Here is a 10,924-nt window from a genome sequence, read left to right as displayed (position 1 = left end):
AATGCCTGGAGGGGAAGGCGTGAGGCCAGCAAGCACAGCGGTGGTGAGGCGGCCAGGCCGGGGCTCTGCATTTATTTACTCCTCTATTTACAAGGTAGCTTGGCCCTGGGCCCCCCACATCTCAGCCCCAATGCTGCCTTCTGGGGGGGGGCCTCAGCCTCCTCTTGCGGGGCGCCCAAGAGCAGGGCGTCATCTTCCTCCAGTAACTCTCCGAGCTGGGCCAGCTGCCGGCGGATGAGGTTGGCAGACCGGTACACCTTGCGCATGCGCCGTAGCAGACACAGCACCAGGGTCCGGCTGCGCTCCTGGCGCTGGCACCAGGCCTTGCGCAGCTCACGGTAGCAGTTGTGGCTTGCGCGTTCGGCCGGGCCCAGGGTGGCCCCGCAGCCCAGGGGGCAGCGCTGATGGGCACCATGCTGGCAATTCTGCCGGTGCTCGGCCAGGTTCCCACGAGGCACCCGCGACGTGCACCCCTCGTTGGGACAGGCCGTCAGCTCGAAAGGGCATGAGTCCTGGTGCCCTTTCCGATGGGCCAGGGGGCACGTCACCAGGCAGCCAGCTTCGGCGTTTTTGCACTGGGGGTGGAGGAGAGCATCGTGTGAGCCAAACCAGGTGAGGCACTGCCAGCCATGAGCCGGCTGCCCCCCATAGAATCCCCTATCCATGGCATTCCACTGAGCAGGAACCACTGAACTGGGAGCCTCCCAAGCTCTTATGTACCACTGGCTTGGTGGAGAGAGGGAAACAGTGGAGCAAATGCTTGGAGGTGGGAAAAATCTAAATCTCTGAAGGGGGGACAGGACCTGAGGTTTAGAGAACATGGTTGGGTTGGTCTGGTGGATTGTTTGTATGCCAGGTTTTTTTTTTTTTTTGGTTCCACTGTGTGGCTTGTGGGATCTTAGTTCCCCGACCAGGGATTGAACCTGAGCCATGGCAGTGAAAGCACTGAATCCTAACCACTAGACCATGAGGGAACTGCCCAGTCAGGTTTTTAAAAAAAAAATCTCAATTTCCCCATCTATAAAACTATGGGGCTGGAGAGTAATAGGCAGCACAACAGACACTCCATTCTCTATAATCCCCATTTTACAGCTGGGGCTCCTGGGGCTCAGAAAGGTAACATGCCCAAAGTCACACAGCAAGTAAGTGGTAGAGAAGTGACTCAAATTCAGCCAAGTCTGATGACCTCAAGGAGGGCAGTCTGTTGGTGTAGAAACCCTCAGTTCTGAGGATAGGATTCTTTTCAACCCCTCTCCTGGCTCTGCTCCCCACCCCTACAGGGGTGAGGAGGGTAGGGTGGTGGGAGTGGGTGTTTTGAGCTACCTTGACTTCCAGGCGGCCAATGATCTTCCGGAGTTTATTCACATGGACCATCTTTTTCTGTTTCACCTCTTTCCTACAGCACGGACAGGTCTTTTGCCTAGGAGACATGAGTGGGGGTGATTATTGGGAGTGGGAGGAGAGCAAGTGGCAGCAACATGCCTCCCTTGGTGGTCCCTCCTTCTCTTTAGCTGGAAGAGACACAAGAGGGCATTATAGGGAGCTCTCAGCTCTGAGGCTGGGGCTAAGGGTTGCAGATACCACAGGGTGACCAGACTCACATACATTAGTGTCCCAGGAGATTTGGCAGCTGAACTTTATGGCCGTCATGACCCAGTGCTTGGCTGACCTTCCTCTCTGTTCTGGGCCCCAGGAATGGCTCCCAGCCCCACCCCTGCCCTCCCAGCCTTTTGGGTGCCCAGTAGCACCTGGCTAGCCACGGGAGGATGCACCTCTTGCAGAAGATGTGGCAGCATGGCAACCTCATCGGCCTCTTGAGAACTCCATGGCAGACAGAGCACAGGAAGTTGCAGTCGGGAGGGCTGGTGAAGAGGTTGAGATCATACCCGCCACTCTGCAAAGGCCAGGCCAGCATTAGGGCCTGGCTGGGACCAGGATCTGGCTCCCCACTCCACATGCCCAGAGAAGGACCCCAGGAAGCTTTGGGTGGGAGATGGGCCACATGAGAGCCCCAAGTGGAGGGCTGGGTCAGCGCCCACTATGAGGCGACAGTGGTGAGGGTCAAGACCCCCCATGACTACCAACCTCCAGCTGTAGAAGCTGGCCTTGGCCTGGAGTTAACACTTGCTCAGAGGGACTTCCCTGATGGCGCAGTGAATAAGAATCTGTGCTCCCAATGTAGGGGACCCGGGTTTGATCCCTGGTCAGGGAACTAGATCTCACATGCATACTGTAACTAAGAGTTCTCAAGCCTCAACTAAGGAGCCCATGAGCCGCAACTAAGACCCAGTGCAACCAAATAAATAAATACTATTTAAAAAAAAAAAGACTTGGCCAGAGCCCTCTGAAAGGTTTCCGTGTCCTATTTGGGAGCTTGTACCCCACTGTGCACATCATCTTAGTGAGGAATGGGGTCCAGCTCTGGACAGGTCTAAATGCTCACCATGATCTCTGGATGGCAGCTCCACTGACCGCTGGGGCTCAGGAGCCTCCATTTCATAGCAGGAGCAGGCCGACATCACAGTGGCATTGTCCAGCTCAGGCCAATCACAGCCCTGGTCCAGGGCACCACCTGGCTCTTGCTCCCCTCTCAAGAGTCATAGGGCACCCCAGAGCCGGGATAGGTCTCTGGAGCCCCTGCCTTGCCTCTGCCTTGGGGGTGGCTGACAGCCATCTTCAAATAGCACTAAGGCTGGAACCAAGCTTCCAGGGGCTATTTCCTCAAAGCTGAGGCTCCAGCAGTAGCGCAGGGACTGTTCCCCTCTCCTTCCTCAAATAGGCTGCCCAGGTGGCCAGATCCCCAAGAGCTCAGGGGGCTTTAGACATTGACTCATGATCAGGTCTCTTAGGATCAGAGACCTATGGAGCTAGCTCCAGGGTACAAACCAGGAGTGAGGACCAGATTTCCGTGGTACTGCAGCAGGAACCTAGCATGTGGGAGAGCCTCCCAGAGCAGGTAGGCTGACCACCTGGGTAGGCCTATAAGGAAAGGTGTGGGGAAACCAATTTCCATGTGTGAGGCACAGAACAGAGAACTGCAGTTTCAATACCACTGAGTGTTGAGCTCATCAAATCCTAAAGGCCCTAACCCTTTCCTGAGAGCAATAGGGAGCCACTGCAAGCCTCTGAGCTGCAAGTCTTACACTCTCACCCTTGTTAGTGTTTTGCTGATCCAGCCTGACTCACCTCAAGCTCAAGGTACTTTACATGCTGATGTAGAAGATACGGGGTATGGGTAGAAATAATATGGTTTCAAACCTGGCTCTGCCGCTTTTAGAGGGTGGGATCTTAGAAATCACTTGCCAACCTTCAAGACCGGGTTCTACCCCTGCGTGGCATCCAAAGCAGAGTTGAGCGGGCCAGGAAGGTGTCCCACAAAGGTCTCCCTCCACAGCACACCTCGGTTCCCACGTCAGCAGGTGCGTTTTCCAGGATGGTAGTCGGGAGTTCAAGAACACCCACACACGGATGAATCAGATCAACAGCTTTATTGAAAAACGAAAGCAGAGCCCCCCCCTTCCCCCCCGCCCCGGTCATGGCGGCGTCGGCCTCAGGCTCTGAGCATCCAGGTATCCTAAGGATAGAAGACGAGATCAGGGATCAGGTACCAGAATCCGGAACATGAGAGCGGCCGCAACCGGGCCCGGAGCGGCGGCGCGTGTCGGGGCCTGGGTTTCACCTCCCCACACGGAGGAGCGGGCGGTGAGCTGTGGCCCCCGGTGGCTCTGGGCGCCGAGTCTCACCTGAGGCCACGGCCAAAGCCGCAGGTGATTTTCAGCCAACGCCGATCTCCCAACCACCCCACAGCGCCGCAAAGTGCCAGGCAGAAGTACCTAATGAACAGACCTACCTGCAGCCGGAGAAGACGAGGTAGGGGCCGAGCTGTCCCTTATAGCAGCGTCCCAGTGGCGCAGATTCCGGGGCCGCGGACACGAAGGCACTCGCCGAGCTCGGCGGGGGCGGGGCCTCTCGGAGCCAATCACAGGCCGTTTTATAGGCCCTTGGCGCAAGAGCGATTGGGGTGGGGCAGCCGAGATCTCGCGGCGCTTGGCGCTATATAAAGACTCCCTTGGGGGTGGCTTCCTTCTTTTTTTCCGTAAAAACACGTGAGTCTTCGCGTTAGTAGCTGCGGCCGGTGGGCCTGGGCGGTGGGAATCCGCCGCCATCGGGCGGGGTCCGGGCTGGTGCGCCCGCGCTGTGGGGCTGAAGCCCGGCCTGGGCGTCCGAGGTGTCCGTAGATGCCAGGGCCTCACTGACCGGCTGGTTCTTGTTACTCTTTTTAGCAAATGGCGGATGACGCCGGTGCTGCGGGAGGCCCCGGAGGCCCCGGGGGCCCTGGCATGGGAAGCCGTGGTGGCTTCCGCGGAGGCTTCGGCAGCGGCGTCCGGGGCCGGGGCCGGGGCCGCGGTCGGGGCCGGGGCCGAGGCCGCGGAGCTCGCGGAGGCAAGGCCGAGGACAAGGAGGTAGGTCTGCGCTATGCGCGTGAGGCGGGCCCTTGGACGGCACCGGGAAGGCGGTCCTGGGCACCTGCTGCGCCTTTTCCTCTTCCAGTGGCTCCCCGTCACCAAGCTGGGCCGCTTGGTCAAGGACATGAAGATCAAGTCCCTGGAGGAGATCTATCTCTTTTCTTTGCCCATCAAGGTAAACATAGGTTCTCTTTTTCTTGGGTGGGGCTTTGGCCTAGCTGGGGTCGAGGGAGCTTTGTCACTGGTTGGATATCGAGGGGTCCTAGGCTCCACCTTTGGTTTTATTAAAAGTTTTGTCACAAATTTTTTTCTTGTAGGAATCTGAGATCATTGACTTTTTCTTGGGGGCATCTCTCAAGGACGAGGTTTTGAAGATCATGCCTGTGCAAAAGCAGACCCGTGCTGGCCAGCGGACCAGGTTCAAGGTACCCCAGCAATCTTATTTTCCTAGGCTGTTTCTATCAAAGACTTTTGTGAGACTCTTTCAGCTCTGCATGGTTGCACTTGTGTTCATGCGTGTGACTTTCGTAATGGGGAGAGAGAGAAAGGATCTCCTCAGGATCTCAGATAGGTCTCCTGGTGGCCAGTCTTTCCTTGAGGGGCACAACAGACCCTGTGCGGTGGGTGGCTACTGACGTTATGAAGGGCAGTGGACCACCAGCCACGTCAGTCTCTTTGCAGGCGTTTGTCGCCATCGGGGATTACAACGGACATGTTGGTTTGGGCGTGAAGTGTTCTAAGGAGGTAGCCACTGCCATCCGTGGGGCCATCATTCTGGCCAAGCTCTCCATCGTCCCCGTGCGACGAGGCTACTGGGGGAACAAGATCGGCAAGCCTCATACCGTCCCTTGCAAGGTAGGCTGGATGGTGGTGCGTGGCAGGGCCTGCAGTGGTGCAGACTCTCCAGCCCATCTCCTGACTCTACCCCTTCCCAGGTGACTGGTCGCTGTGGCTCTGTGCTGGTGCGCCTCATCCCTGCCCCCAGGGGCACTGGCATCGTCTCAGCCCCTGTGCCCAAGAAGCTACTGATGATGGCTGGAATTGACGACTGCTACACCTCTGCCAGGGGCTGCACTGCCACACTGGGCAACTTCGGTAGGTGGCCCACATGTAGACTCTGGGTTCTCTCAGCTCTGCTCAGTCACATTCTTTGTGTGGTTGGTGTATTTTGAGAGAGAGAGGAAGGCTCTCCTAATGCACGACAGATTGGCCCACAGTGGTCTCTCTGTTCCTAGGAGTGCGACAGCTTCTTGCTGTAACTGGGGGTTCATCTCAGGTCAGTTCACTAATCCTCTCCTGTTTTCCCTTTTTCAGCCAAGGCCACTTTTGATGCTATTTCCAAGACCTACAGTTATCTCACTCCTGATCTCTGGAAAGAGACGGTGTTCACCAAGTCTCCGTATCAGGTACTGCCTGCCCCGCTACCCTGTTAGGCAGGCCGGGCAAAGCAAAGGGTAGCAGTCTATTTGGTTACAACTAAAGCCTCTTGTTTTTCTAGGAATTCACTGATCATCTTGTAAAGACCCACACCAGAGTTTCTGTGCAGAGGACCCAGGCTCCAGCTGTAGCCACCACATAGTTTTCTATAAGAAAAATAAAGTGAATGAAGCTAGTTTATAGTTGTCTCTTGTTTTTTTGCGGGGGGGGCGTACCATGAAGCTTGTGGGATCTTAGTTTCCCGACCAGGGGTTGAACCTGGGCCCCCAGCAGTGAAAGTGCAGAGTCCCTAACCACGGGACCATCAGGGAACTCCCTATTCTCAAGTTTGTTTAGTGGTGGCTGAATGTGGAAGGGAAATGGGGCCAATAAGATGAGAAATCTGAATAAGGCTTATCAACGTGTCAAGGTTGGGAGCTAAAGATGACACCACAGAGATTCCATTACTCTTTATTTTAGCAACAGTGACAGACATGAGGTGGCTCGAGCTGCCTCAGGCAGCAGCAGCCTCTTTGGTGGCTTTTCTCTCTGCCAGCATCCTCTGCTTCTGTTTTGCCAGGCACTTCCTGGCAGAATAATGGGCCCCCAGGTCATGATCTGGGAAAGAGATGGGGAGGGTAGTCATAGGCCATGATGGGAATTTGTGGTCTTTTCTCCATGCAGGGAGGGCTCGGGCAGCTAAGACAAGTTATTGAGCAGATAAGGGATGAGGTGAGGTGGTTTTCTTTTACAACCACCAGAGATTGGGCTAATTAGCAAAACGTCTAGTACCCAGCTCTGTGGAGACTGGAAGGAGGACTGGGAAGTGAGGTGGCAGAAGCACGAGTAGCTGGGGGCAGGCTGGGGTGGAGCTGACTCACAGCGGTCCTGGTAGGCCTTGGCCACCTGGGTGAACTGCTCCAGCTCCTTGGTACAGTTCTGCCTGTAGCTCTCACCTTCCCTCTGCTGACAGGCCTTTAGCCTTTCCTGGATAATGTTGACGATTTCCTGATCAACTTTGCTGAAAGGAAAATGAGAAAGGTGGTGAACAACAGGGGTCCCCAAACCCCAGGGCCGTGGACCGCTACCGAAGCTTCATCTGCCACTCCCCATCGCTCGCATTACTGCCTGAACCCCCCCCCCACTGCCACCCCGTGGAAAAACTCTTCCATGAAACTGGTCCCTGGTGCCAAAAAGGTTGGGGACCGCTGGTCTTAAGGTCTATAAGGATTCCCTGTACTCAGGGAAAGTAAAATGAAGGCAGGGCCTGGGAGCCCTGTGGTCTGGCCCCTCCACCCCTAGATCTGGGTTGGCCACCATCTCATGGCATCTGGAGGGAATATGCTCATTGCACAGGGCTCTCAGTAGTATTCACTGACTAAGAGCAGAAGCCCAAAGGGGAGGACTTACTAGTCTCTTCTCCATTGCATTTCTGCTTCAAACATGCACAATATGTCCTTTTCCTTGCACTCAGTGATGTCCGGCACGCGGCGGAACTCACGGTGGTAGTAGTAATACCTGTTCTTGGCATGCTGCCGCTCTATAAACTCTGCAAAGAGAAAACCCCAGGTCCAAAGGCCTTATTGGTTTGGAGAAGCCACAGTTTGAAAGGGCTCTTAGCTTTGTATTTCTCATAAGCCGTGGAAGAGGCAGGTTTCCCAAATGTTCCCAGCTTTTACAAAGACTGGCAATTGAACTCCCAAAGAAGAGGTGTGGGCTGGCACACAGTCCTGGAAAGGACTGGGCTACAAATGGCAATGTCTACGGTTTATGGAGAGTTTCTTGTAAGCCAGGAACCACCCTGTGTTGCATAATACATTAACTCACTTTGTCCCCACGATAACCCTATGGGGGCAGGTCCTTTTCATTTACAGAGAGGAGACCCAGGCTCTGAGAGATGGCAGGATTCAGAGCCTGTTCTCTGCAAGCCCACACCCTGCTACAGTCCCTCCTGCCGGCCCAGCTCCGCCAGAGCACGGGGATTCCACTGTGGAGGCAAACAGGTCCCAACAGGGAGCCACCAGCAGGGATTCCAGTCCCAGTTCTGCTACTGCTGACCTTCCGGCCTCAACTTCCCCATGGGTAAATGAACAAGTTGGACCTAGTGAGATCTCATCCATCCAGACGTATAAAACACTTTCTAAAAAACTGCTATACGAAAGAGGGAGCAGATCTACTACTGTTTTTTCCAGACCTTGGGGCGGGGTGGGGGTGGTTCCTCCCCCCACAAAGAGCCACCAGAGCATACTATGCACCCCAAATGTTCTGTTGTTGAATGAATGGATTGATTAATTAGGTGCATGGATGAATCACCTGGCACTAGTGACTAAGGGCATTATGCTCTGCCTGCTGCACCACCAAGATGGCTGAACCACAAACTGGACAACGATGGTTTAAAACGTTCACCTAGTTTGGACCAGAGATGGCGGAATTTGGGCAGCTCTCAAGCGTGGGCACACACGGAGGGCAAGTTACAGCACACGTGGGTGGAAGGGGCCTCGGCCATCAATGACCACCCGGGCCATTTTGCAAGCATGCAAAGGGTTGGGAGAACCCCTGTACCTCAACAGCCCTCTGTGACCGCCTGCTGTGCAAAACGCAGGATGCAAAGCGTGCAGGGAGAGTGGGATCTAACAAGCCTCAGGACGCAGATGACTTCGATCAGGAAACAGCCCCTAACATTTGAGCGAGGCCGGAGACCAGGGGTCCGTGGACGGCGGCAGGGGCCATACAGCAGTGAGGGCTCTTGGTGTGTGTGTGGCGGGGTCGTCCCAAGAGGTGAGGCCTGGGGTGCAGTGGGGATCCAGGCTGAGTGACGGGTGCAGGGGGCCCGGGAGTGGTGGGGGGCCCCGGGGCGCAAGGCCCGGCTGGGGCTCGTACCTCTCGCGAGGGTCACTGGCCGATCCACGAGGAGGTCGAAAGCCTTCGTAAAATAGGTGATAGGGTTGGTCAGAGTGGTCTGCGGCGAGGGCGCCGGCGTGCGGCGCGGGGGCTCGGGGTACACGTTTTTGTCCCAGCTGTCCGGCATGGCAGCGACGCGCGGCGGGCTCGACTCTCGGACGCGCTCCCGCGGCCTCCGCCTCGGTCCCGCGGCCTAGTTCGCCCGCACAGAGGACAACTAGAGAGCGACCGCGCCTGCGCAGGACGACGACGGCGCCTGCGCAGGACGACGACGACGGCGCCCGCGAGGCACCATGGGACTTGTAGTTCATCCCGCCTGCCCAAGTGTGGCCTCGGGAGATGCTTCGCAGTGCGCGCGCCCCCGCATGGGACCGCCGCGACATTGCACTCGCGACGAGCGCCTACTGTGTGCTGGGCGCTGGTATCAGCGGTGAAGGAAACAGATTCCTATTTACATTCTAAGGGGAGACAGACACAGGAGTAAGGAAACCATTCAGTTCGGAGGGCGTGTAGGCACGTGCCAAGTGCAGCAGGGAGCAGAATGATGAACACAGCTGGGCTCTTCTGGAGAACTCAGGCCGGTAGAGCAAATAACAAAGTCAACAGATAACACAAACTGCCAAAGGCTGTACCCTTCCAGGAAGCCTTCCTGGATTGTCCATTCCCTACATCCCTCTGTGAGCTCCATTGTGTCTGCCAGGGCCCCTCATGGACTGGCTGATGCCACTGAGCTTGGAGAGGGGGCTGCCTGGGGCAGCACAGGAGGTAGGGTTTCCCCTCTCCACCCCCACCCCTCCCCACCCCACGATTAGGGAGAAGTGGCTCCTACCCTGGGCACAGGGCACTCTGTTTTGGTTCTGAGGGTTCCATCCTGGCCCTGAGCACTGTTGTGCCCTTGAGGCAGCTCCACTGACCAGGGCCCTACTGGCCACCCTCTGTGATCTCCATACCTGGCACACCCTCTGGCTAGCACCAGGGAGGATGGGTGGTGGTCACTTCCTGCCCAGAGGCTGGGGTCAGTCATTAACTCTATGGACACACAGAATCCAGAATCATAGTAACCTTAAATCTTCAAATCATGAACTCTTAGAAACTGTCACACTCAACTAATCATAACATTGGCCTGCAATGTCAGGCTGAACGAGGGGACCCAATGGAGGTGGGCCGGAGTCATCTCATGACCCGCAGTAACCAGCATGAGCTCACCCACCAGAGGAATATGAGAAAGCAGAGTATAGTACTCAGTTAAGGGAAAGCACCCAGATGATGGCTTTCTGCTGCCACCCAGCAGCAGACGGACTCAGAGATCACGCAGCAGAAGCAGAAAAAGGCAAATGAGAGGGAGGAACCCAAGCAGCTTTGTGGCTCCATGTCCGACCCTCTGGCCCTTGGCCTGTGTGGCTGGAGCCCCCACTGTGTGCTCCCAGGCCCAGCACCGAGGGTGTTCCCTTTGGCCCTGAGTCTGCAACATGTCACTTCTGTGCTTCCTTCCTTCAGGGAGCCCCTCTCCCCCGGGGCCATTTCTGGGCTGAGGGGTTTACCCCTTCCCAGTGATTTTTTCCTGCCGGACTCAGCCCAAAGTATTAAAAGTAGTTTTGTCATTCAAAAACAACCACAAAAACAAAGAATTGTAGATTTTAGTAGCATAGAATTTTAGCAACCAGGGATGCAAAATCCACAGACCTGCAGAGATATCTTAGGCCTGTAAAACTCTGATTCTACAATTACAGAACTTTATAACCATAAAATCTTTGAATTAAAAAATAAGAGATTTCAGGGACTTCCCTCGTGGCGTAGTGGTTAAGAATCTGCCTGCCAATGCAGGGGACACGGGTTCGAGCCCTGGTCTGGGAAGATCCCACATGCCGTGGAGCAACTAAGCCTGTGTGCCACAACTACTGATCCTGCACTCTAGAGCCCACAAGCCACAACTACTGAAGCCCGCGCACCTAGAGCCCGTGCTCCGCAACAAGAGAAGCCACTGTAATGAGAAGCCTGCACACTGCAATGAAGAGTAGCTCCTGGGCTTCCCTGGTGGCACAGTGGTTGAGAATCTGCCTGCCAATGCAGGGGACACAGGTTTGAGCCCTGGTCTGGGAAGATCCCACATGCCGCAGAGCAACTAGGCCCGTGAGCCACAA

The 10,924-nt window shown here is 55.9% G+C and overlaps 4 protein-coding genes and 3 non-coding genes across 8 annotated transcripts; 4 read left to right on the top strand and 3 right to left on the bottom strand.

Annotated features, from left to right (window-relative positions):
- Positions 1-57: 57 nt before the first annotated feature.
- Positions 58-2,463, bottom strand: RNF151 (ring finger protein 151). Its single transcript, XM_032606636.1, has 4 exons — positions 2,444-2,463; positions 1,749-1,894; positions 1,324-1,420; positions 58-575 (listed from the first exon to the last, which is right to left on the bottom strand). The coding sequence occupies exons 1-4, from the start codon at positions 2,444-2,446 to the stop codon at positions 84-86; spliced, it is 738 nt and encodes a 245-aa protein (XP_032462527.1). The 5' UTR covers positions 2,447-2,463; the 3' UTR covers positions 58-83.
- A 1,193-nt stretch (positions 2,464-3,656) lies between these two features.
- Positions 3,657-3,783, bottom strand: LOC116741051. The gene has a single exon (XR_004346026.1). It is a non-coding gene; the product is annotated as a small nucleolar RNA ACA64 (small nucleolar RNA).
- Positions 3,784-4,087: 304 nt separating this feature from the next.
- Positions 4,088-6,079, top strand: RPS2 (ribosomal protein S2). Its single transcript, XM_032607045.1, has 8 exons — positions 4,088-4,106; positions 4,284-4,463; positions 4,552-4,641; positions 4,784-4,891; positions 5,148-5,321; positions 5,402-5,561; positions 5,781-5,872; positions 5,965-6,079. The coding sequence occupies exons 2-8, from the start codon at positions 4,287-4,289 to the stop codon at positions 6,043-6,045; spliced, it is 882 nt and encodes a 293-aa protein (XP_032462936.1). The 5' UTR covers positions 4,088-4,106; positions 4,284-4,286; the 3' UTR covers positions 6,046-6,079.
- LOC116741022 lies at positions 4,945-5,078 on the top strand. Its single transcript, XR_004346001.1, has one exon. It is a non-coding gene; the product is annotated as a small nucleolar RNA SNORA64/SNORA10 family (small nucleolar RNA).
- Positions 5,588-5,714, top strand: LOC116741023. Its single transcript, XR_004346002.1, has one exon. It is a non-coding gene; the product is annotated as a small nucleolar RNA SNORA64/SNORA10 family (small nucleolar RNA).
- Positions 6,080-6,337: 258 nt separating the features above from the next.
- On the bottom strand, positions 6,338-9,002 carry NDUFB10 (NADH:ubiquinone oxidoreductase subunit B10). Of its 2 annotated transcripts, XM_032607220.1 has the most exons (4): positions 8,763-9,002; positions 7,293-7,431; positions 6,764-6,903; positions 6,338-6,500 (listed from the first exon to the last, which is right to left on the bottom strand). In XM_032607220.1, the coding sequence occupies exons 1-4, from the start codon at positions 8,908-8,910 to the stop codon at positions 6,397-6,399; spliced, it is 531 nt and encodes a 176-aa protein (XP_032463111.1). In that variant the 5' UTR covers positions 8,911-9,002; the 3' UTR covers positions 6,338-6,396. The 2 variants fall into 2 exon arrangements, with proteins under 2 accessions (XP_032463111.1, XP_032463110.1); XM_032607219.1 differs by having other exon boundaries at positions 6,338-6,903.
- A 958-nt stretch (positions 9,003-9,960) lies between these two features.
- On the top strand, positions 9,961-10,315 carry LOC116740454 (small EDRK-rich factor 2-like). The gene is given in 2 exon segments (XM_032606102.1): positions 9,961-10,198; positions 10,281-10,315. Coding segments are annotated over 2 exon segments (273 nt in total).
- The last annotated feature ends 609 nt before the right edge of the window (positions 10,316-10,924 follow it).

The sequence above is a fragment of the Phocoena sinus genome, chromosome 15 (assembly GCF_008692025.1).
Source record: "Phocoena sinus isolate mPhoSin1 chromosome 15, mPhoSin1.pri, whole genome shotgun sequence".
NCBI lineage: Eukaryota > Metazoa > Chordata > Mammalia > Artiodactyla > Phocoenidae > Phocoena > Phocoena sinus.
The sequence above is the reverse complement of the archived record's forward strand: the minus strand, read 5'-3'. Positions and strand labels throughout refer to the sequence as shown.